At 39.3% G+C, this 24,906-nt stretch overlaps 1 protein-coding gene across 9 annotated transcripts in view; it reads right to left on the bottom strand.

Annotated features, from left to right (window-relative positions):
• The window catches only part of NHSL1 (NHS like 1), a 340,732-nt gene that overhangs the window by 157,617 nt on the left and 158,209 nt on the right, over nucleotides 1-24,906 (bottom strand). For 8 of the 9 annotated variants that reach the window (XR_009543767.1, XR_009543766.1, XR_009543768.1 and 5 more), the window contains exon 2: nucleotides 2,586-2,738. Coding sequence is in view for 5 of the 9 variants with exons in the window: in XM_060167495.1 (XP_060023478.1) it covers nucleotides 2,586-2,738 (153 nt within the window). In the remaining 4 variants the exon portion in view is untranslated. Of the gene's footprint in view, nucleotides 1-2,585; nucleotides 2,739-6,022; nucleotides 6,081-24,906 lie in introns of those variants that run through there. The other variant, XM_060167492.1, reaches the window with a different exon arrangement.

Below are 24,906 nucleotides of genomic sequence, written 5' to 3'. Positions count from 1 at the left end.
TTAACAGCTGCCATATAGTAAGGGACTGGATTTTTTCTTTTTAATCTTCACTGATAATGAGGCAATAAATGCTCTGCACTCATGTGTTTATTTCGAGTTGCTAACATGATGTAGGGGAAGTGGTATGTGAAGTTCTGTGCATGTGACTAAAAGTAAATAAATGAAGAACAAAAGAACTCAGATGTTCTTTCTCGTTTCATCTTTCTCAACCACTATTCTTCAAGTTATCTGTTATCTGAAATCTCTTAAGGTGCATTTAAATCCAGATTTAAAAGTTGAGCTGTAAGAATTTCCCAAACTTATTAATTTTATTAATAGTAAATCCCTTCGATGAACGATTTTAGGGCATTTAAGCAATCACTGAAGCATTTACCTTTTCAAAATAAAATCTAAGTGTAGGCAAAACCAGTGGTGATGACAGTTCATAGGTATCTGTTGAACAGTCCAAAAGAAAATAAAATCAGAAAAATCTATATACAGATGCTCAGTGTTCTAAGGGCAGAAAAGAGAAGCTCTGATCTGGTACTGGAAAAATACATGAAAGAGGTAGTGAAGCACAATTTCCTGGAGAGTTATCAAAAAACCACTGGGCCTGAATATTCAAACTCACATATACCTTTGAGAAAGCATTCTCTACAAGCCAGACCATGCAGTGTTCTGTCTTCAGAGCAACAAGAGAAACGTTAACAATGGCACTCCCTCAGGGGTTTGTCCTGGGAACCTTGCCATTTAATCTTCTTAGTAATTCTTTGGTGGAGGAAGGTGAGCTCTACGTAGAGAAGCTCTTTGTCAAAATTTACTAAAGACAAATCACTAGGAACTGAAGGGATCTAGAAGAAATTGTGGCTGGATTTAGGCACCTCATGAAGTCAACAAAGGTCAAAGTACAACTCCAAGGCCATACGGAGGCGCCCAACTAACGTGATTCTCCTCATTTAAGCGTTTAGTCACTAAATATACAGGGTATTCAGTCTAAATGAAAAAGGGAGCTCAATAATGTCCTCATTGCTGGAGAGTCCAATGCCAAGACTGTAAGATACAAGATACATAAGACTGCAAGATACATATGAGATAACTGAAGCATTATAAAAGCTTAAAGGAAGAAAAAACAGGGCCATGATCGAAAATGTTTGTACAGTTCTGCTCGGAATACCAAATCTATTGTGAGTCTACTGACAGCTATTCCTTCTCTAAGCAGAGATTATCTGCTTTCTTCAATTACAATACAGCAATTTTTGGCACCTCTCGAGTATTTTTCACACTGTGATTTGCACTCTAGGTATAAGTATAAATTCCACGAGAGCTGAGACCCTGTGTATTCTGCATTTCTGCCAGAATAATAGGTTTCAAACAAAAGGTTGTTAAAGGCAGCAGTTAAGAATATGGGCTCTATAGCCTGAGACTGTCCAAGGTTAAATCTTGGTTTTGCCACTAACTTTGAGATCTTAGGCAAGTTTCTGATCTTTGTGTCTCTATGTTGTCATCTGTAAAATTGGCACAGTAATGGTTTGTAGATTACTGTGAGGATTAAGAGATAATATGTGCAATGGTTTAGAGCAATACTTGGTACAGAGTTGAGTGTTTAATAAATGTTAGCTAGTAACCACAGCAGTTATAGTAACAGTACATTAATATATGAATTACTTAATAAATGACTGATACACAAGTAAAAACTATCATAAAAATTAGAGGGGTCCTCATGCTGGGTTTTTCTTGAATCAATAACGGTATTTCTTAGATGTAAGTCTTAAACAATTAATTAAAATATAGGATGCCTGATTAAATTAAATTTCAGATAAGCAACAGGTACTTTTTTAGTATAGTTAGATCCCAAACAGCACAGGGGAGAAAACTGGTAGAAGCAGAGTCTGGTAGGATAAGAATGTTGGTTTGTTGCTTTAAGAGCAAGTCTCTGAATCTTAAAAGTCACTTCTTCCTCTTTTAAAGAACGTCCTCCCTTCTTTATCACTTTTAGGATGCCTTCTTTGTACCATGCATAAACTCTTCTTAACATCAGCATCAAGCTGAGGGGAAAATGAGAATTTTAAACTAGATACAGGTGTACACTCTTCCTGGATTTCCTACTGGCCACAGTGCACTCTGCCCACCTGGGCTTAAAGGAGCCCCGTTGGGTGCTGCCCAAGTTCTGATAAATCAAACCACTCTGCACTCCTTCACAGTCTGTATTTAGGTCCCCTTTCCACCCAACTTGAACTAACTGAACAAACCATTACAAAGTATTAGCTTTAACAATTTGCTTTGAATACTTAAAATAGTCTTAAAAAGGCAGTGGCAAAATTCCCCACATCAGCAGGTGTTTATTTGGATTAAATTGGTACTAGTGGTTTAAACATGCTCGAGGGTTCTAACATGGAGCAGGCTCTTTAAGGACAGATTTGCATATCTGTAAACCAGCAGCTTTCAGAGACCAGAACATATTAGGCATGTATTAGGTTGTGAGTATTTATGATATTTTATAAAGACACAGCATACTATCCGTTCATTATAAATAGCAACTAAACCTATGCTTTCAATTCTAACAGTCAATAATCCAAGAACAACACGCTTGCAGGGCACCATCTTACCCCTCAATACTGATTTGAGGTTGAGCTTGGCTTGGCGGTGCAGGTCCTCTACGCAGGGGGGTCTTGTGGTGGGAAGGAACACATTCTCCTGCTGGTGCCATGGAGCAGTGTAGTGAACTGTCCATCGACTCTCCTCATCTAGGTTGGAAACAGCTGTAGAAAGAAAGAACACATTCAGAGGTCAAATTAAATGTGTTACATCAAGGTGAGTTCTTGGTACCTAACACATCCATAGGTAAGGGCCAGCAAGGGAGAAATGGAACAAATTTTGAATAGGATTCAATCTCAGGGGGCTTCCCTGGTGGCGCAGTGGTTGAAAGTCCGCCTGCCGATGCAGGGGACACGGGTTCGTGTTCCGGTCCGGGAGGATCCCACATGCCGCGGAGCGGCTGGGCCCGTGAGCCATGGCCGCTGAGCCTGTGTGTCCGGAGCCTGTGCTCCGCAACGGGAGAGGCCACAACAGTGAGAGGCCCCCGTACCGCAAAAAAAAAAAAAAAAAAAAAAAAGACTCAATCTCAGATCCCAGGGGTCCTTCCCACTGTGTTTCGTGTTTGTTCAGTTAATTGCTTCCCAGCTTTTTAGGCCCTCCCTCTACTCCAATGTTAGAAAGCGATTAACAAAGTCAATGAAGACCTCCAACTCCTGCTGAACTCCGCCATGACAAATAATAGTCAATTGTACTATGTCATTGCTTTAGTAAATGTTAGATTGTCAAGACAGAAAACAAATTTTCTACTAAGAAGTTGGGACCAATTCTTTCCCCTCTAAGGCATTATTTTTAAAACATCACTGTTATAAACTCAATTGAATTTTTACAAAACTAATCATAAACATTCAAGGTAATACATTTAAATAGCATATCTAATTAGAAATCCATTTGTGCTACAAAATTTTCTCTGTATTTCTCGCTTTCATGGAATACTTTTATATTCCAATGTTTTTAGAAATTCCAATGCAATTGACTTTTCCCAATATAATCCAATTCAATTGAATTTTTCCAACACAAAAGAGATTGAGGACATCAGAGGGGGAAATGATAGGTAGGCTAAATCTCTATGACAATTTTCCTTTATCCTTCTAGGGACTGGGATCGCTTTGTCTACGCATTTCATTTTTTCCTGACAACGCAATCTAAGTGGGGTACCAATACGAAACTGACAGCACCATAAATATTCAACAACAATTTTTTAAATACTCTCTATATAACTGCTGCCATAAGCCAGGTGTAGTAGAGACTAAAGAAGTTTGAGAAGGACCCTGTGCTGAGGCAGTTACTGAGGGTGACAAGTCTAACTCCTGTAAAACCAGCAGATACGACAATTGTGAGTCAGGGGCGAGTCTTCCCCTACCTCTGACCTATGCCACACAGGGCACTCTGGGCATACGTTTTTCTACAACGTAACATGTCCCTGGAAATGAGACCATAAAGTAGACTCGTAAAATAAAATCAACAGGTGTGCATGAACTATTGAACCTTTCTATTTGAACATGTTTAAAGTTAACCCAACGTACCTTACAGTACAGCTATTACAGCCATTAAACAGATCAAATGAACTAATATATGTAAAGTCTTAGCTTATGAAATAACTCATGTAAAGAACGGTTGTGGCGAGAGCAGTGCAATTACTTGAAGGTAGCTCCTGACTTTTCAACCATCGCTGAAGAGGAACTTGGCCTTTCTCAGTGCCCCTGGGAACACAAGCCACCACATATACCATGGTCAGCGCTCACCCCATATACCATCTTCTCTACAGCTACTGAATTCTACAAGGCGGGCTTTAAGTAATTCATTTCCTAAAACATCCCACCTTCTCCAGTCGTAAGATAAATTAGTACTAGGGACGTGATATGCAACATGATGAACACAAGTAACACTGCTGTGTTCTATATAAAAGTTGTTAAGAGAGTATATCCTCAGAATTCTCATCACAAAGAAAAAATTTTTTTCTTTTTCTTTTGTATCTATATGAGATGATGAATGTTCACTAAACATATTGTGAAAATCATTTCATGATGTATGCAAGTCAAATCATGCTATACACCTTAAACGTACACAGTGCTGTATGTCAATTATATCTCAATAAAACTGGACAAAATTTTTTAAAACCATCCCACTTTCTCCATAAATTGCTAAATGGGAAAATAAACTGAGAACTAGACATCAAGTTAAATAAAAACAGAAATGTCCTGTGTGCTTTCTGCTTTTAATGTTTGCTAAAAGCAGCATGTAAACTAGGCACCTGGCATTTCACATAACCTCCGTGGAACAAATGTTTTGCATGGTGCATAGAACTATCAAACTTAATCTATGAAATCCACAGAGACCCGATTTAGCTCTTAGTTATGTATCTGAGAATCCTGCACAGGGTGGGACTCACCATATGTCCCCCAAAGAGTAGCCACAGTTAATTACAATGTTTTGCGCTAATGTCTATTTATTTGAAAGACTGAATTACCATACTTCATAGTTGGAAAATACTGAAAATTGAAACTCTTCCTATTCGCCAATTACAAATCAAATCCAAGTAATAGTGTCTGTGTAATCACACCATCAGCCCCACCACACAGCTACCAAACTGGCTCCTAAGAAAGAACAGTTGTCTCTCCCCTGGTGTATCTCACTCTTGCCAGGGCAGACTTTAATCAGCCCATCCAAAGACAGCCTTCAACCAGGGAAGCTGTAGAAATGAGCCCCAAGGGCTGTTCTTTTGCTTTCTCCAAAGTTTCTCTTACCAGTGGCTCCTGCCCATGGCACATATATCCAGCTTAAATCCACTGGTCCAAAAACTAAAGTAAAATAAAATAAACCAACAACTATGTAAAAAACAGAACCATGTATTTATAAAAAGTATACTTTCCAAAGAATGAAGAAGCGCCTGGATTAAAGAAATTTAAACCAGTGGTAAGAATACAATGAAGCCACATCACAAAAGCTGTGTACTTTACAATGACTGATCAGTCTAGACAGAGCCTGTCCTTGAGCTCTTAAATACCTAACAGAGTGCCAGGGAGTTTTAGAGGATCATCCCCACCAAAAATATGTGATACATTACACAGAGGCTCCTCATATATTTAGCCAAAGAATCAAAAAACCATACACTGTACATCAAGGCAGACATAAAGTAAATACAAGGGTTTTTTTCCCTCCCCTTCTTCAAAGGACTTCTTTTGAGCAGCAGAAATGAATTCACCTAAAATCCCAACTATAAATAAATAAGACATGCTAAAAAAAAAATCACAGAATTCTGCCCTAGAGTTACAAAAGTCTGAGGTGTTTGAACAACTTGGTATAGAATGGAGTTTAACTCATGCCAATTATGCTGTTTCACACTCTTAATTCCGTCACTCGAAAGGATGAAGTAGTACATAACACACACACACACACACACACACACACACACACTCACATGTAGTGGGGGAGAAAAGAAACTACTTACTTTTCTTCCTAAAAAGTTTAATTAAAGACTTGATCTTTGTATTAATAAAGACCACCATTTCCAGGATGTCTACATAGGGCTTAGAAATTTGAATCACATTAAAAGCTCAGCGCGCAGCAAGCAGGTGGCAAGCGGCATCCTTCTGCTCCAGATTCGAACTTTCTTCCTCTGGCCTTGAATCCTTAGACATCTGCCCGGGGTGATGTAACTTTGAGGTTGAGCTTATTGCCAGGCAGTTACAAACCATTAACAGTCCTTGAACCTGAAACGCTCCCAGTGAAACCTAATCTTTAAGGCTGAGAGCGGCCAGTGACAACGTGTACAGAAAGAGAAAGCCAATCACAGTTCTTATTAGCATGATAGTCACATCGGTCTTTCTGTCTTGGTGCTTAATTATTCAGTTTTCTCTCCAATAGATCAGAAGTTTCTCCTCTCTGGATTCCAAAAAAACAGTGCAGATTTTCCTTAAGGAAGTTGAGGTGAAGTAAATGTGTTCCCCATTTTCACTGGGCCACTGTGAACATCCAGATCTTTTCACTGGAGCCGCCAAGTCTTAGAGCCAGTCTGTTGATTCTTTGACTCCCTAGTTAAGTCAGGCATTTGAACTGATTTGGGGGGGGGGGGAAGAGCCAGACTATTGTTTCCCCAACCATGCCCCCAGGCTCAGCCTCCCACACCAAAGGAATGTTTGCAAAGAAGCAGTAAAACTTTACAATAGAATCTCCATGGAGCTGTAAATGAGGACTTGGTTGCATTTTCCTGCAATTTAGTACGCCCTGTCTTCTCACCCAGTTTCTTTTTTTTTTCTTGCCAGTGTGAGCATAGCGTTGTCATTGTTCCAAAGGGTGATCTTGTTTGCATCTAGCTTCCGCAACTCTCCCACCTCACCCCACAAAAAAAACCCTCAACTTCTCCCACTCCAAAGGAGAAATTAGATGAAATAGTACCCTAATCATTTAAATCTGTATTTTAAATTTAATTATCATCTAAGCCAGGTTTTAAAAATTCCACACCCATGGGAGAGAAGAGGAATAATTTCTAACAATCATTATTTGAGTTTCTCTTTAACTTGAATGTACTGTACTGAGTTCTGGTTCTTTCGCCCATTTGCAATTAGCCACAGAGAACTGGGGAAACACAAACAGAGAAGAATCCGAAACGTGGTACAAACAGACACTGTAAAAAATACTCTCTGGGGTAAAGGGACAGGAACAAAAAGGAAAAGAACACAAATAAGAAAATATTATGAAAAGGGACAAAGGAAAAGAATGTTCCTCACATCTCTCCCCAATTCCACTTCATGGCAAAACAGTTTTTGAGGCACGTTAGACAATCTCTTATTTCATAGCTTTGGGCCAGGCTTACAACTGAATGGAAAAATGTAATAACCCACTAATTCAAAACATTTAGTTTATAACAAAAGCTCTTAGTCAAAGAATAAAATTTATATAAGGGGCTCCCTCTAGGGAAAACTTTGGAATGATTCCTGCTCAAATCATTTTCCCCCCAATCTTATTTTTTAAACAACAACAAAAGCAAAGCAAACAAAAAAAACCAAAACACACATATTATCCTATCACCATACATATTATCAAAGATTTCCAATTTGTGTTATTTCATCCCATACATAGCTTTATTTAAAAGTAACCACATGGCCAGATGGCAAATGACAAACTACTGTGAGTGTAAGCTGCCTGAAACGAGTGTGCAAAGTCTCCCATAGGAAAACACACTTATAAGCAAGAATGACAACCTGGCCCGGCTTCAAGAGCTGCCTCTCAGCTCATTGCACTCAGACAGGTAGTAGAGGTTTCTGGCAGGAAGCACTCCTATTCAGTTCACAACCAACAAGTTTCCGAGGTAGAATGTCCCCATGCAAACTTCCAACTGGAAACAGCATATGGCCTTTCATGTATACAACAATGGCACTGGAACATGGATTCATTCATTGAAAGATAAATATTGAGCACATACTAAGGGCCACTCATTTGAGATCCCTCTTGGAGCTTACATTACTTGACAGTAGACCACAATTATATGGTAAGTGGAATGGACAAAGGAAAAAGTTGAATAGGATAAAAGGGGCTTGGGAGGAGGGGAGGTGGCCAAGTTGTAGTATTAAACATGAGTCAGGGTAGAGCTTGAAAAAGTGAGATCTGAGTAAAACCTTGAAGGAGGCAATGGCAATAAAATAAGAATCTATCCAGTGAATCCCACCGGCTCTCATTTTAAAGAGGGAGATATGTTTATGGGTAGTGAGACATTAGGACTAGTCAGAGAAGTGCTCTAAGAAAATGAACTCTGGTAAGAGTCACGCATGGAGTAATTTCCTTTCTCATTCAATTAAACCTGATATTAAGTGGCCTGGGTTGTGTAAAGATAATGCCATTATGTGGTTACACAGCAGTCAGTGGTGAGTCTAGGGGTAGAAAGCAGGCTTCCACTCCACTTCCCAGGGCGCACAGGGGGCACACTGTCCTCTATGCATTATTCCGCACTGCCTCTTAACCTCCTAAGTCCAGAGCTTCAGGAAAGAACCACGTAAATTATGGTATTTATTGTGTTACATAATAAGTCGTGTTTGGAAAGAGCTTTTTAATTATAAAGATTTCCCCAATGATTTTCTCATCTCTTACTTTACATCCTGCATAGAAGCATGAGAATGAGGAAGTGGTTTTTTTTTTTTTTTTACTGTACGCGTTTTATTTTTTTTTTTACTGTACGCGGGCCTCTCACTGCTATGGCCTCTCCCGTTGCAGAGCACAGGCTCCGGACGCGCAGGCTCAGCGGCCATGGCTCACGGGCCCAGCCGCTCCGCGGCATGTGGGATCTTCCCGGACCGGGGCATGAACCCGTGTCCCCTGCATCGGCAGGCGGACTCGCAACCACTGCACCACCAGGGAAGCCCAGGAAGTGTTTTCATCTTATAATTTGCATTTGCCTGGATGTCACAGTTTATTGAAGAGCCATGGTTTTACGAAAGTGTCTAGTATTTTTCAATGGTTCCATTTACACATTCAACAGAAAATACATAAATCCATGGTACTTCTTATTCTAACTTTAGCTCTATACCAGTAGCAACAATTTTTTAAAAAAGTTCTAATATCCCGGACGTGGAAGACTTGACGGCATAGCAAAGGAGTGAAGAGCTCAGCTCTGGAGCCATGTCACCCAGGATACTGGCCACTTACTAGAGAAGTGACCTCTCCATACCTTGGTTTTCTCATCTGTAACACGGAGGTAACAACACTACATTACAAGGCTATTATGAGAATTTCAAGAGTTATTATTGACAAGGTCCTTGGAACAGTCCCTGGTATGTGGTAAGCATATATAAGTATTTGTTAGAGACATGAATAATATCTGAAGAGACAGCTAAGCAGCCTTAAGCTTAATAAAGGGACAGTAATGCCCTTTACTGTGAATAGAAATCAACTTCACAACCTCATGGTTGTCTTTCTACATGCTGCAGAGTTAAACAGCCAGCTGCATGAATGATTGCTCTAAACCTAACACTTCCACTTTTGATGCACAAATTATCTTTCCCCCTGCCTAAAATTCTACCACTCACCATTTAAAAAAGTTCTCAGTGGCCACCATGAACTTCTAACCAGTACCAAGGGTCTTCTGCTCTCTCCGCGTCTTTCTAGTCATCTTTTGAATCATTTCCGACTAATGACCCAGTTCTGGCACTGTTCTTCAGCAACACTGCAAACCACTAGCTCCTTTCCTACCTTTGATGGCCCCTTCTCTGGATTCTGACAAACTCTTAACAAGCTTCCACGAGCCAGTCGTTATACTTCCGTCCTTTGCTATTCACTTATTCCCCCTTGAAACCTTAATGATTTTAGTGGTGTGAGGCAGGAGTCAACAAATTATGGCCCTTGGGCCAAATCCAGCTGGTCCCTTTATAAATGGTTGAAAAAAACTAAAAGAATAATACTTCATGACATGTGAAATTATATGAGACTCAAATTTCAGTGTCCAATAATAAAGTTGTGATGGAACACCACTACGCCCATGCATTCATCTACTGTCTACGCTGCTCTCACGCTGCACACAGCTGCAGAGCTGAGTAGTTGCGTCAAAGGCTATATGCCCTGCAAAGCTGAACGTATTTACTCTCTGGACCTTTAGAGAAAGATATGCTGACCTCTGGATGAAGCTTCTGCCTTTAAACACCCCGCTCAGTCTTCACCTCCATCTGCTGTCTTTCATTGGTCTGTCCTCCAGTTCCATCTTACTAACCTCTACTCGAATCTCACATTATCTCAAGCTGAACGCCTAATTTAAGCCAGTTTACTTAAATTAGCGACTTATCAAGAACTTTCTCATTTCTATTAGGGCTGACAGTCAATTTTTCAGTGAACCAGACAGGTACATTTAAACTCCAGTTAAAAAAGAGAAAACTGAGATCTAGACGCCGATGCATGTCAGAGCTAAGATGAGAATCTGGGTGTCCTGAGCCCTCTTTCATTAGCGCAATTAAGTTTTGCAAAGATATCTTTAATTACATTCAAGTTAATATATCTTACACCAAAGTCTTTATTAGAGCCCATAACTAATAAAAATATTTAAGAGTAGAAGTCTTCAGTTAGTACATTCAAGTTAATGTATCTTACACAGAAGTCCTTATTAGAACCTATAAGTTAAAATATTTAAGAGTAAATCATTATTCTCTAAAAATACCGTCAAATATTACAAAGGAAAATATGCTCTAATATCACTTGAATAATCCTGGCGGCTCATCCTAGTCCAGAATTTTGGAATTCCATTACCACTACTATTGTATAGATACTGGCATCCTTATTCATAAAAGTCCAACATTTCTGCTTAATCTTTCACTGAAATGAAATCTTATTTTTAACCAACATTTAAATTTTTTCTTCTAGGAATCATCCGATTATTTCTACAATTATCTGATTACTTCCCAGGAGCGGGTATATAACATACCAGCAAAGAGTCAGAGGAATATTTTGCAAAGTAACACATATTCTAAAAATTTTAACTGTGAATATGCATTTATGTTCCACCAGTCAGCAATTTTACATCGAGCGCTTATTAGCTGCCTTGTGTTAGGCATCCAGGTTGAAAGTAAATCCAACATGGCCACTGACTTTCTTAGGAAGTTCACAGTCCAGCGGGGAGGAACCGCACCCAAACAGATAAAAATAATAAAACAATGAATAAGTATAGCGAGAGAGATAAGACCATGATGTTTACTGGAAAGGTGATAAAGGGTATGTAGCTCACTTATTTTAAATTTATTTTTTATAAATTAGTTTTTTATTTGTGTTTGAAAGTTAATATATTTAGCTTTAGATCCTGTGTCATACTTTGAGGTATTAGGTCAGAAAACACTGCCACAGTATTGCTCCCTAGAGAAGAATTCAAGCAAACCCAAACATATTTTAGTTATTGGCAGCCACTTAAGCTTTTTAAAAAAAATTGCTTTCTAGCATTACATAGGTTTTATGTGGACAATATTATTTTTAAACTTCTGTCCGAACTTCAGCCTGCTCACCACCAAGAGTTCAGTTTCCCTCCGTCACCATACAGTTGACCCCCTTTATCCATTTTTCCCTCTTCCCACCCCCATCCCTTCTGGTAACCACTACTCTGGTCTCTTTATCCGTGTTTGTTTTTGTTTGGTTTATTTTATTTATTTAGATTCCACATATGAATGAAATCATATGGTATTTGTCTTTCTCCATCTGACTTATTTCACATAGCATGATACCTTCAAGGTCCATCCGTGTGTGGCCAATGGCAAGATTTCATCTTTTTGTATGACTTACTAGTAGTATTCCATTGTGTGTGTGTGTGTGTGTGTGTGTGTGTATGTGTATACACACACACCACATCTACTTTATCCATTCATCTGTTGATGGGCCCTTAATGGTGTTGGGAAAACTAGAGAGCCGCATGCGAAACAATGAAACTAGACCACTATGTCACATCACACACAAAAACCAACTCAAAATGGATAAAAGACTTGAATGTAAGAAACCATAAAACTTCCAGTAGAAAACAGACAAACAGCTGTTAGGGAACAGAGGTGAAGAGGGAACTTCTAGGTAAAGCCCAGTCCTGGGACACACGGAGATCTGCAAATGCTTCGGTGTAAGCTTATGGGAGAGTGACACGGAGAAAGGTGGAGAGAGAGGCAGGGGCCTGACCCTGAAGGGCCTTGCTTGTCATAAGGGGTGGAATTCAGTTGGTGGGCTAGGGAGTCACGGATGGAGTTTAAGAGAGGAAGTTGTATGGCCAGCGTGACACTGTAAGACATCACTAGTGTAGGTGAAGAGTGTGTCTGAGGGGCTTAAGTGGGCTTGACTGCAGGGACGGAGAGAAGGTGGAGACCCAGTGGCAGCAAATCACACCAGTGGGGAGGAGGTCAGAACCAATTCTCACGCAGGGTTGTTTTTCCACAACACCCTTGGTCTTAGCAGCCTGCCTTTAACAGTGTGTATTATGTTTCAGGAACCCTTATATACTTAACATGTAAAATTTTAAAAATTAGACCTTACCTATTAATAAATGACCCTGTTACCACTCATGCTTTCATTTACAGTAAACCTTAAAATATACCCTTATTCTTTTTATTAAGGACAAAAGATTACAGGTGTAAACCTATAAGCGTACGTGCAGAGCTGTCTAAGGACTCATAGATAGGCCTCCATCCCCCTTGAATTCTTCCCTTCCCCCTCCCCATTTACACAAAGCTTCAGGCATTAAATACAGTTAGGGCATTAAAAGTCTTTATTTTGAATTGAAAACTTTCACAAACTTTGTTTAAAAGTATTTGTAAAAAGAAACATTTTCAAATACTAAACAGGAGTTACAAGTAGAAACAAGGCATGATTATGCCATATAATATATATACACATTTTGAATTACATAAAATTTGAGTCCTAGATCAATTGAAAATGGACTGTATAATCAACAAAGATCACCGTGGTCATCTAAGCGGGGAGGGGAGCGAAGGGAAAGAAAAGTCAGATGTAATGGAGTTCTGGTCAGAGCTCCAGATTCTAAATGATAATTTAAGCATGTCTCAAAGGAATTTAGCTCTTGAAAATAGAAAATTTCTCAGCCTAGCCTTATCTATAAATGGTGCTTTTACTGACTACTGATGTGTTTTATGCTATTTTTAAAAATCAAGCTTAACATCTGAAATAGAAGACTGTACATGACTAAGTTAATTTAGGTGTACTGATTATCTTTATGCATAGTTAAAATACTTGAAATACAACGTTTAAATCCATAGACACACCCATTCATTCTTGTGCTTTTCAGACTCGGTGGATTGGAAATCATAGCAGAAAGTAGCCTATGCAAGGCCACAGGTCTATAAAATAAAATGTACACACCTAGTAGTAAGAGATTTTAGAAATTTATAAAAATTAACTAGCAACATAATCTCCTTAATAAACGTTCATAACAATGCTTTAATAATAGACTTACAGAAAGCTTAGGCCTAGCTTTGGTTTATTGAGGAACAAAGTCTTCCCATAACTTTAACTTTTGGAAGAATTATGTTTCATGTTTTTATAAATACTTGCATATTGAGAGAAATTATATACAGTCTATAAAATTATATACAGTCTACGAAAATGGCAGTCATTATTGAAGCTGCAAAGCAAATTAATAACAGGCAGATGAATTAATACAATCCATAAATGTACAAATAAGGGAGTAAATTTTAAAAACAGGACTGCCAAATAAAATACAGCATGCCCAGATAAAGTTGAATTTCAGATAGACAAAATTTCACAATTAAGGGATTTTTTAAAAATCTACAAGTTCATTTGTTAATACAATTGTAATTTATGATATTAAAAAATAGCCTTAAGTATTTGATACAGCAGATGGAAAAATATACTTCATATTATTCAAGACAAATTGAATTCACCATAGCTTCTTGCTGTTTGGCACTTAATTGATTAAAAGCTGAAAGATGAGTTCGCCAGTTGTTGGCTAAAGGATCGATCTCTTAGCCACTGCAATGAGAAGCCTGCGCACCACAACAAAGGGGAACCCCTGGAAGAGTAGCCCCTGCTCGCCACAACTAGAGAAAGCCAGAATACCCGCGTGTAGCAATGAAGACCCAACGAGCCAAAAATTAAATAAATAAAAAAAAAGAATCAATCTCTTATTTTTCACATCAGGCATTTTTCTTACAAATTACTACTCTTCATCTCTTTAGTCTAAGATCTTAAACATGTAAAACTTCTTCTTTGATTTACTTGTCAGTTTTAAATGCCATTACTGAAAAGCTGCCATCTAAGAGGACTATTAGGGCAATAGCACAAAGGAGGGATCAGCCTGCCTTCTCCTTAATCCAGCAGACGCTACTGGGACAACCGATAGTATGTGGGCCCGGACGTGATGAAATACCAAGTAATATAAATATCACCCATGGTAAATTCGAGTTAAACATTTTTGACAAGTTCAATTTTTCCATTTTACAGGAAATACAAGACTTAGAGCTAGAGGAAAAAACAAAAACAATCACTCAAACTGAAAAGTGGAACATTTTGCTGGTCTGGCCTCTCCAATAAATCAATTAAATAATAACAACAATAAAGGGAATGCGCCCGATTAAGAGAGATTTAAGGAACATCACAACCAGATGTGTGATTCTGGATAGGATGCAAGTTTTGGATAAACCAGCTATAAAGAAAGGCCTTTCAGACAAATGGGGAAATTTGAATATACACTGGGTGTAATCTTACACATTTTACAGTTAAATAATAATGTTAAACATACACACACACGCATGCACGCATAGTTGTAGAGATGCTGGCCTGGAATGCAAATATGTGTCTGATGGCAGACGCCCATGAAGAATTATCTTAACCGTCCCATGAATCATGTTATTTCACAAAAGTGTATTAAAAGTCACTGGTATTCTAGAACTTCATTGGTACAATAGTCTTTTCTTTCTTCTGCTTCTGAGTTAATCTTTAATGATGAATCATATGGCATGTTGAAAACAAGACAAATGGAAATCTCTCTTCTCATCAATATCTGGTCGGGGGAGTGGCTGGGGGTAGAAAGGGAAACCTTAAGAGATGATAATGTATCAATTCTTTAGAAGGAACTTGATCCGGCATCCACTTTGCCAGTTAATCCTGACGCTAGGAAATACCCTTCACTCTGCATGTGTTAAAGCTAAAGGCTTCTGCTGTGGATCCTAGTTAATAATTTAATCTAAAACCATTGCTACCATCTGCTTGGTCAATTTCAAAACGTCTGCTATCACTGTGACTAGTTTAGTCAAGTCACAATATTCATGTGACAAATGTTGAACAAATGAAAGGCGAAGCAGACGGAAAGTATGCTTTGGAAAAAAGAAACCCCCAACAAAAGTCTAAAACACAAAGGGAGCCCTGCTGACTGAGCATTCAAAGTTCAGCCATGCCTGCGGGGATGGAAGGACGCACTGTCTCTCTAATGTAGGGAATGTGACAATCCAGAGGCTGTCCTGACGTGATGGACGGAAGGTGGGGCAGACAGGGGAGAGCTTTGTGAAGGGAATGGGCCCTGAGATTGGAAATACTGGTGGGTAGGGATACAGCAAGGGCAAACTGGAAAGGGGAAATGTCACAGGCTCCTAGAAAGGTAGAGCTGAAAAGAGCCCTAAAGAGCATCCAATCCACTCCTTTTATTTTACAAAATAAGTGACCTGCAGTAGATCACAGAGCTCCCCAGCAGCTGAGCTCATGCTGCATCTTGTGCTCCAGTTTTCAATACACCACGCTACCCTGCCTTCACTGCAGAGGGCTGATGGGGCAGGGCTCCAACCATCCACACTCATTTCTCCCTCTGTGACCCTGTTATTCTTCCCCGGGAATGCTGGATCCCTGACTTATCCACTTGGCATGCCCTATTCATTTTTTAAGTTATAATTCAAGCATTAACCTTCCTTAAGAAGCATTCCTTGACAGAGCTTTCATAAGTCTCTATTTCAAAAATATATGTCATTTTACTTCAAGGATAATTTCCTCCAAAGTGAACTATGTCTGTCTTGCAGAAAGAGAACAAATAATATCACTAAATGTAAGCCTCTTATACTTGGACTAATTATTCTTCACATGTTGCATAGCCCTAATCCATCCACCCGAGTGCACTGATTCATCTAATTCATTTTATTCAGCCTATATGAGGTATATAATCGGTCATTTCAGGAGAGAAATAATGTATACGAGTAGAGCAACATATCAACTAGTTCAATGAAGTTAACTCATTTTACCTTCCCCAATGCTGTCATTCAAAACATATTTTCTGAATACATATTAAAGGCCTAGCACATCTTAGAGAAGAGAATAATTTTCAATCACTTGGAAATAAAAATATTTTTTCTGGGCTATTTAAATTTAACATAGTTATATCCTTTTATAATAAAAATAATTTAAAGGGAAATAAAATTTTAAATTTGAAAAGAAAAAAATGAATGTAACCTTTCTTCTAAATCTTCAGGGAAGAAAAAAAATCTCATCATGGAATGAAAAGCCAAAGTATAATGCGATGATCTTGGAAATCTAATTTAAGAGAGTCATGTGATTAGCTGAGGTGCTTTATATTCTGGCCTCTCTTTTACTTTTTAAATTGGACAATATTAAGAACCTGCTTGATTGATGGTGTTACAAAACCCGTAAAGAATCTACACTTGAGAAGAATTTTCTACCTAGAAAAAAACTGAGAGCAAAGGATACTTCCTAATCATGACTACCAGGGGAAAACTGACAAAACGAAGTCGAAGGTTGCCACCTACAGGGGGACGCTGTCTGCTCAATGAGACACTGGTACAGGAAAAGGATTCCTCCTGCTGTCTCTTGACAGAAAAGCTTGGAAAAAAGGGCTCTGGTTTAACACACCCACATTCATGGTCATGTCTCAAAAGAATGTCCTCATCTTCTTCCACCAAAGAAAGACCATACTCTGTGCCCCTTTAGAGCCTCCATTTAGACAAAGTTGATCTCATACCTCCAGGAAGATTTGTGAATATTCATAAGCTCCCTAGGATCTACAACCAAGCTCAGATTAAGGAAACACCCCTGAATTACAGAAAGCATTTGTGATTCAATAAGGGGGCAGCTACGAGTGAATAACTAGGACCAAGAAAATAGAGGTCCGTATCAATTTACAACCAAAAGGTAAAATTTTATAACAAAGGAATCCAAAGGAGTGTGTTTCCATTTGGAGAGAAGATGATTCTGAAACCATATTGTCTACAAATACAAAAAATAATTTTAAACGAACAAGGGGAAATCAGATTTATCGTTGCCTAAGTTCTTCCCAACTAATGATCAATAAGTATGAAGATTTAGAGAAAAGAATCGCTTGAGCTTTTTATTTTACAAGCAATGGGAAGAATTCCATGAACTGTTCAGTTTTTTTTTTATTTCCTGTGATTTCTTATATTGTTTCACATATGGTTAAGATGAAAGCTACAATTAATAAGCTGATGTGATCAACTGCTTTTGTTAAGAGGCCAGCTGGTTCACATGCAAAATGATAATTAGACAAATGAAGACAGACTGCTTTGGTTTGCTGATGAACTGACAGCAATACTTATAGTTAAATATCTCCAACTGTATTTCGTTTTCTAGTAATGGTAAAAGTTGATCTAGGTAAGGATAAATTTATCTGATTCGTGTTAGGTTTTATAAAAAAAAATTTACATTGTCCTAAGCCACTGAATAAACAGCAGCAGAATTCTTCAGAGAAACCATAGCTCCTTATACAGCATGAGTGCTAGGAAGGTTTTGTAATTATGCTGGAGATGTCACAGCAGGACCAAGGGAAGGTCAGCCTGGCATAAAATGATATTCAGACAATCTAGAGAGTACAGAACTTTTACTTAAGTTAGGCAGTCACCGACTTTTGAAACAAATAAAACCTGCCTATAAACTCAAGTTTCCATATACTTTAATGGATTTTTCTTTTCAATCCAGAGAGGTAAAGTTTAAATAAGTAAACAACAAATGACAGCAAGAGACAAGAATAAAAACATTGGTTAGTATATAGAGACTTATGTTCAGTAACCTAATTCTCGTAACCTAATCTTTCTAAAGCAAGGATTTCACGATGTATGTTTCTGAACTGATGCTGCAGAAGTGTCTTCACACTTGTGGGCATTCTCTGGTGCTAGAGGACAATACAACTGGACACAACTGGAAGGGAAGGGAAGCATGGTGATTGCAGAGCCCACATAATTAGGCTCACATAGAATCTGAGAAAAATCAATGGTAATCAAAACAATAATGCTAATGCTAGGTAACAGCTGGCCACTGGCTTTGTAAAAAATGATATGCTTAGGTCCTCCGCATCGGCATCGTGGCAGTTTGAAACAGAAAGCAGAAAAAAAAAAAAAGAAATTCTTCACATCTTGCAAATACAATCATGTCAGGCAGGATTAAGATCAACAGTCTTCTTCATGTGCCTAACATTATTTTTAATATGCAGCCAAAACTATGAAGCTTGGAAATACAGAGACAGGTGTGAATATTTCATAATTTGGTCCACTGATTATTTTGTGTGTGTGTGTTTTCATTAAAGAAAAAAGATCAAGGGAGTAGAAACCACTATAGGAATCTGGTAACGAAGACATGGGCAATCAATGTCTTCCTCAACCAGAATAAAAAGAAAAGAAATCTGGGGAGAAAATAAAACAGATTAAGTTCTTACAATGCCAAACAGTTTTCCCAAACCTCTCTCAAGTTGTATGGCAGCTCTCAGAAGACTCAGCTTCATCCATTTTTATCACCTCATCCGAAACACCTATCTCTTTGTGCGTAGCAATCCACACACATCATTACATGATAGAAACAAGTTCAAATGAAGCTGCCACAATCAATTCTCATTAGCAAACTGTATTTAAGTATACATTCAGACTATCGAGGGCGGTCCTAAAATAACTGCACTTTTCAATACGTGCCTTGATGTTCATGTACAATCGGCTTCACTTGAATGGAATTTAATTATTTTAACTGCTTTCTGAAGAGAAATACTCACCAACTGCACCCCACTGGATAGAGGAATCAGTCACAGACTCCAGACAATGTATTACGTTCATTATCAAAATAATCCCCGGGGCAGCCCTGGAGAGCTAGTTCCAGCAGGACACCCCATGTTGAAATAGGATAAAATTCACTTCTTCGCTCAGTAGTAGCCTTCCTCTCCCTCTTGTCAATACAATCACAACCACTCATCAACAACGATAACTCTATATTCTGAACTTTCTAGCTTCACTCATATTGTTTAACATCACCACTCCCCTCCCCCCCCCGCAAAAAAACACGGCCTCTTCTTTCTGCAGCTGCTGCGTGCCACAAATAGCTTCTTGTATAATTTGACTTAGAATGCACCCCAAACTAAACATGTTGAATGGCAACGTGAATGCTTCATTCAGAGAGCACTAAAATGTGTAGAATGTCCTAAAAACATCGCAGTGGAAAAGGGGATAGTTTGGTAGTCCTGGGGCAGAGGACTGCTTTCAGCAGTAGCCTGCAAATTCTCCTCTGTTCTATGCAGACGGCTTTGGAAGATTCCCACAGTGATCAAAGGAGGAGCTAATTCCCCTCAGCCTGCCCTCTCCACATGGGCTTTCTCTAAGGTTGCCTCCATTCCCCACGATGAATGTCTTTCTTCTTGCTTTCCTAATAGAAGGTACTTGGTCTATTTATGCTCTAGCATCAATTATCCATTCTCGCGTTAAGTCAAATGGTTTTTAAGTTGTTTGCCTTAATGCTTTGTGTATTCTACACATGACAAAAACCCCTCTGCCATTTTTGTAAGCTCCTGGCGGGCCAGGGCCGAATCCATACAGATCTCTTTGCACAGGGCCAATCCTGGTGTCAGGAAAAGCCAGATGCTTGGGAACTTGATACAATGTGGCAACACATAACATTCATGGGCACATTCAAAAAAAGGGGGTAATCACCCATCTTTATGAAACAGGTGAGGGAGGGAAAGAGCCTGGAAATTTTAAAAGCATTTGTCTATAGGGCCATAGTTGTTTAACCGCTATGGAAATTTCCCTTAAGAAGTAGCTTGCAAATACTAAACAAAAATTTCCACGCAGATAATGGTTATTTTCACCTCATTATACATTGTACAAGTCATGTTTTGAAATGTCTCCTTGTGTGTTGAAATTGGAATTTATTTACTTTCATACCAAGTATATTGGCAAGCAAATGATTGCTGGGGCTGATGGGCAAAGGGGGAAGAGTTAAAGGGAAAAACTCCTTTTTGGTTGCTATGAAAACTGAGAGACAGAAGAACAGTGGATTACTTTTTTCTTACTCTTTTCCCATCATACGTTGGGGCTCGGATTAATTGCCATTTCTTCAGGAGAGCAAACCTTTCCTGACCCTGATTCTGTTTATACCTTCTATTACTCACTCTCATGGAGACCTTCACTTTTCTTTCATAGCACTAGTACTTGTGTATGTGTAGTTATTTGTTTAGGAACTGTATGTCCCACTAGACACAGGATCTAGACTGTAGAACAGAGGCCACAGCTCAGCGGGTCTGCAGGGTCCAGGTGCCGAGCACCAGATCTGATACACAGTAGGCATGCAATTAATATTGTTTTATTAAAGGAATGAGTTACAGGAAGAAAAGAAACAGTTTAAACACAATGAGCTCTAGAGGATTTAGCTTTACTCTATGGCATTAAAAAACAACTAGAGGGCTTCCCTGGTGGCGCAGTGGTTGAGAGTCCGCCTGCTGATGCAGGGGACGCGGGTTCGTGCCCCGGTCTGGGAGGATCCCACATGCCGTGGAGCAGCTGGGCCCGTGAGCCATGGCTGCTGGGCCCGTGCATCCAGAGCCTGCGCTCCACAACGGGAGAGGCCACAACAGTGAGAGGCCCGCGTACCGCAAAAAAAAAAAAAAAAAAAAACCCACAAAAAAACAACAAAAAAAACTAATGTTAAAGTATCAGTATTAATAGAGAGCTTTTAACAAGAGACAAAAGTTCATTCAAAAATATCACATCACTCCTTTCCAGCCTGGTCTTCTTTATTAAAGATGCTATACACCAAGCACTAACTACTCTAGGCACTGGAGACCCCAAGATGGAGACAATTCTTTTACAAAGCCTTCCTTGATGCTTTCATCTCCCATGGCCTCTCCCCGCAAGAGTGGGTTGTCCACTCCTTTGTGGTTTATCCATTCCATAACTGGCCTTATCTGTCTCCCATACTAGGACCTTTCCTCCTTGAGGACCGGGACCAGGCCTTTATTGGCTTTGGAGATGCCAGTAAGTTTGACTAAATGACAAAAATGAATCTATTCCTTGTCTGTAAGGAATTCTATTGAATAGAAGAAGACAGATACAAGCAAATGGTAATAAGGCATTTTAAAACAGAGGGTAAACTCTAATGGGGGCCAAAAGGAAATGATATCAGGGAAAACATGACATAGCAGGATGACATGCGAGCTAGACCTTGAAGGCTTTGCTACATAGAGAGGATATGAAACACATTCCAACTAGACAAAAGTGCAAGAGCAAAGGCCGAAAGAAGAGAGCGAGGCGTCTGTGTGCTGAGAATACTGAGGCATGTGTATGACAAATGGTGCACGTTGCCTCTGATGGCCTCAGTCAAACCGCCTTGCAGTCACAGGGAGCTGGAAACCACATTTCCCAGACTCCAGTATACCTTAGCCTCCTGGCTTGAAAAGTCGCTGCACCTAAACTTGGCTGAGAACTTGAGTCTGCACTCAGCTAGCTCTGGTGGTTAGTCTGACTGTTGAGACACTTCAGTAGGAGTGGTAACTGCAGCCTCAGTGTCCAGTCCCTCCTTACATGGAGATGGTAGGCAAGACCAGTGGCACTCATTTCGCAGGTGAGGTACACAGCTGTGGCAATGTGATCTTGGAGTCCCAACCTGAGTGCCAGCTTTCTGCTTGCAGCAGAGATAACGGCTCCCTTGGTTTCTTGGAAATCATTCCTGGGAGTTCAGCTTGGACCTGTTCCCCAAGCTTTTCCAACGATCCTTACACCCTGTGTTGAATCCCCTTCTGCGTACATTGCTGTCTGCACCTGAACCTGCCTGAGAAAATCTGCTGGCCCTTCAGATGAAAAAATGGGGCTCCTAGGGCTGGCAGTGGGAATATGGCTGGAAAAGTAAGTCAGGACTGGTTGGGAGGAATCTTGCCTATTAAATAAAGGTGTTAGACTTCATTCAGTCAGTAATGATTGGACACCAAAAGTTTTCATATAAGGCAGTGATCCTGTGTTTTAGAAAAATTTGAAAGACATAGAAAAATGAATTGAGATAGTAGGCAAATTCCATTAAACCAAGATAAACTAATGTTGATGAAAGAAGGAATGGAGGTAAGTAGTCTGTGCCCCTTATGTTAATGACTTCCCCCATGCCTCACCTTTGGCTGTATCCTAACACTGCCTCCCTCTCTTCAATGCTAATCTATTCCAGGTAGGACACCAACAATCTGGGGGGATGGGATACAGTCACCTACTGATTCACGTTAGCCTCTAGTCTCACCAGTCTCTCTTTCAATTTCACATTGCTGGACAATTCTGAATGAACATTTTAGTTCCTGATTACTTCTTACCTTGACAAACTGATTTTTTTTCCCTAAGAGTGGGGTTTGTATAAACTGTATGGTCATGAACAAAGCCCATAAATGATGGCCAATAGACACATGAAAAGATGTTCAACATCACTAATTATTAGAGAAATGCAAATCAAAACTACAATGAGGTATCACCTCACACCAGTCAGAATGGCCATCATTAAAAGTCTACAAATAATAAATGCTGGAGAGGGTGTGGAGAAAAAGGAACCCTCCTGCACTGCTGGTGGGAATGTAAATTGGTACAGCCACTATGGAGAACAGTATGGAGGTTCCATAAAGAACTAAAAAGAGAGTTACCATATGATCCCACAATCCCACTCCTGGGCATACATCCAGAGAAAACTCTGATTAGAAAAGATACAGGCAATGTTCATAGCAGCACTATTTACAATATCCAAGACATGGAAGCAATCTAAATGTCCATCGACAGATGAATGGATAAAGAAGATGTGGTATATACACACAATGGAATATTACTCAGCCATAAAAAAGAATGAAATAATGCCATTTGCAGCAACATGGATGGACCTAGAGATTATCATACTAAGTGAAGTCAGAGAAAAACAAATATCATACATTACTTACATATAGAATCTAAAAAAATGATACAAATGAACATATCTGCAAAACAGAAACAGACTCACAGACATAGAAAACAAACTTATGGTAACTGAAGGGGATAGCGGGGGGACAGCGGGGGTCAGGGGGGAGATAAGTTAGGATTTGGGGATTAACATATACACACTACTATATATAAAATAGGTGAACCACAAGGACCTATTGTATAGCACAGGGAAGTAAACTCAATATCTCATGATAACCTATAATGGAAAAGAAAAAAATAAAGAAATGTATCTTATAAAAAAGACCATAAATGAAAAATAACATAGTTTCTCTTTATTTTTAAAACACTGTCTTTTCCTCAATGCTAATTACATACAACTCTGAAATACTGCATCAATTCTGATGAAGAATACACAAGAAAATCTAGCCACTATCAGCATTTAGGGAAAGAACATCAGATAATTGAAACAGGACAGCCAGCACCTTATTAAAGCAGCTATGATGGCAATGCCAGAACACTTAGATGCAAACAGAATCCACTCATTATATTAAGGTAAGAGGAATTACTGAGGGACCTTAAGGAGCTTTCAGAATCTCCAGGTGGCCAGAGGATAAGTTTACACACCACATAGTCAGGACTGTTACAAAGAAACGTTGCTGCTGTCGCCACCTGCTGGTCATCACTGGCTATCACTGATCACGTACAAGTCTGGATGTCAAGTGTCCACAGAAGCAAATGTTGGAAGAGCAAGAGACCAGTGCTGCTGGGCTTGCCAGGAGATCCAAACAGCCTACACAGCTACTGCCTATGATTCCTAAGTTTGGCATCCAAATTCAATCAGTGGGTCTGGGTGACAGAGCCTAGGTCATGTACCTGCAACTCTAGGTGCAAGGGAGTCTGGGAAATGAAGGTGTTAGCTTAGCTAACATGATAGGAGAAGTCAGGCCAGACAGGGAGTGAGATGGAGCTGAATGAGCCAGTGACAGAAACTGCTGCAGGATTTCTGGCCAAGTTCTTGAGAAAGAATAATTACAAGAGGCTCCAAAATCAAGTGGGATTCATTGCCTTTTATATCTGTTTTTGATTCAGATCCAGAAATATAGTCATTTACATCTGATCTTCCTAAATCAGCAGCTGAGAAAGTTGGAGAATTCTTTTACTCAAATTGCATCAGTGGCCCACAAGTAGTATCCAACACTGTCACCTACTAAGTACATCAACTCAACACAGCCCAGGATTGGTTTCTTTCCATAGACTTCATTTTTGGAGAACTTAAAAAAAAAAAAATTACAGGAGATTTTTAAAAAGACATGCTCAAATTCACATTATATAAGAAAAATAATGGCAATAGAGGTGAGAGTGGAAGGTTCAAAGGAATGATTTTCAAGAAACCGGAATTATTCCACAGGTTGTTGCAATCTGACTTCACAAATTAAAAGAGCAAGTTCGATAAACTCACTTTTCCAACTACCTTATGTAATTAAAATTGGAAAAGAAAATGAACAGAAACAATGCTAGAAAAGTTTTATGTTTGGCCTTAATTCTCTACCATATCATGTGTTCTCAGGAAGAAGACTGAATAATCTAAGCAGTGATATAGAAACTCTGATACTTACACATTCCAAAATGCCACTGAAGAATTAAACACTCCATAGGTGAGCATCTATTGAGAGAACACAATTTTTCTGAGCACACTGCACAAATA

Source organism: Lagenorhynchus albirostris, chromosome 12 (genome assembly GCF_949774975.1).
Source record: "Lagenorhynchus albirostris chromosome 12, mLagAlb1.1, whole genome shotgun sequence".
NCBI lineage: Eukaryota > Metazoa > Chordata > Mammalia > Artiodactyla > Delphinidae > Lagenorhynchus > Lagenorhynchus albirostris.
This window is presented reverse-complemented; position numbering and strand designations above follow the sequence as displayed.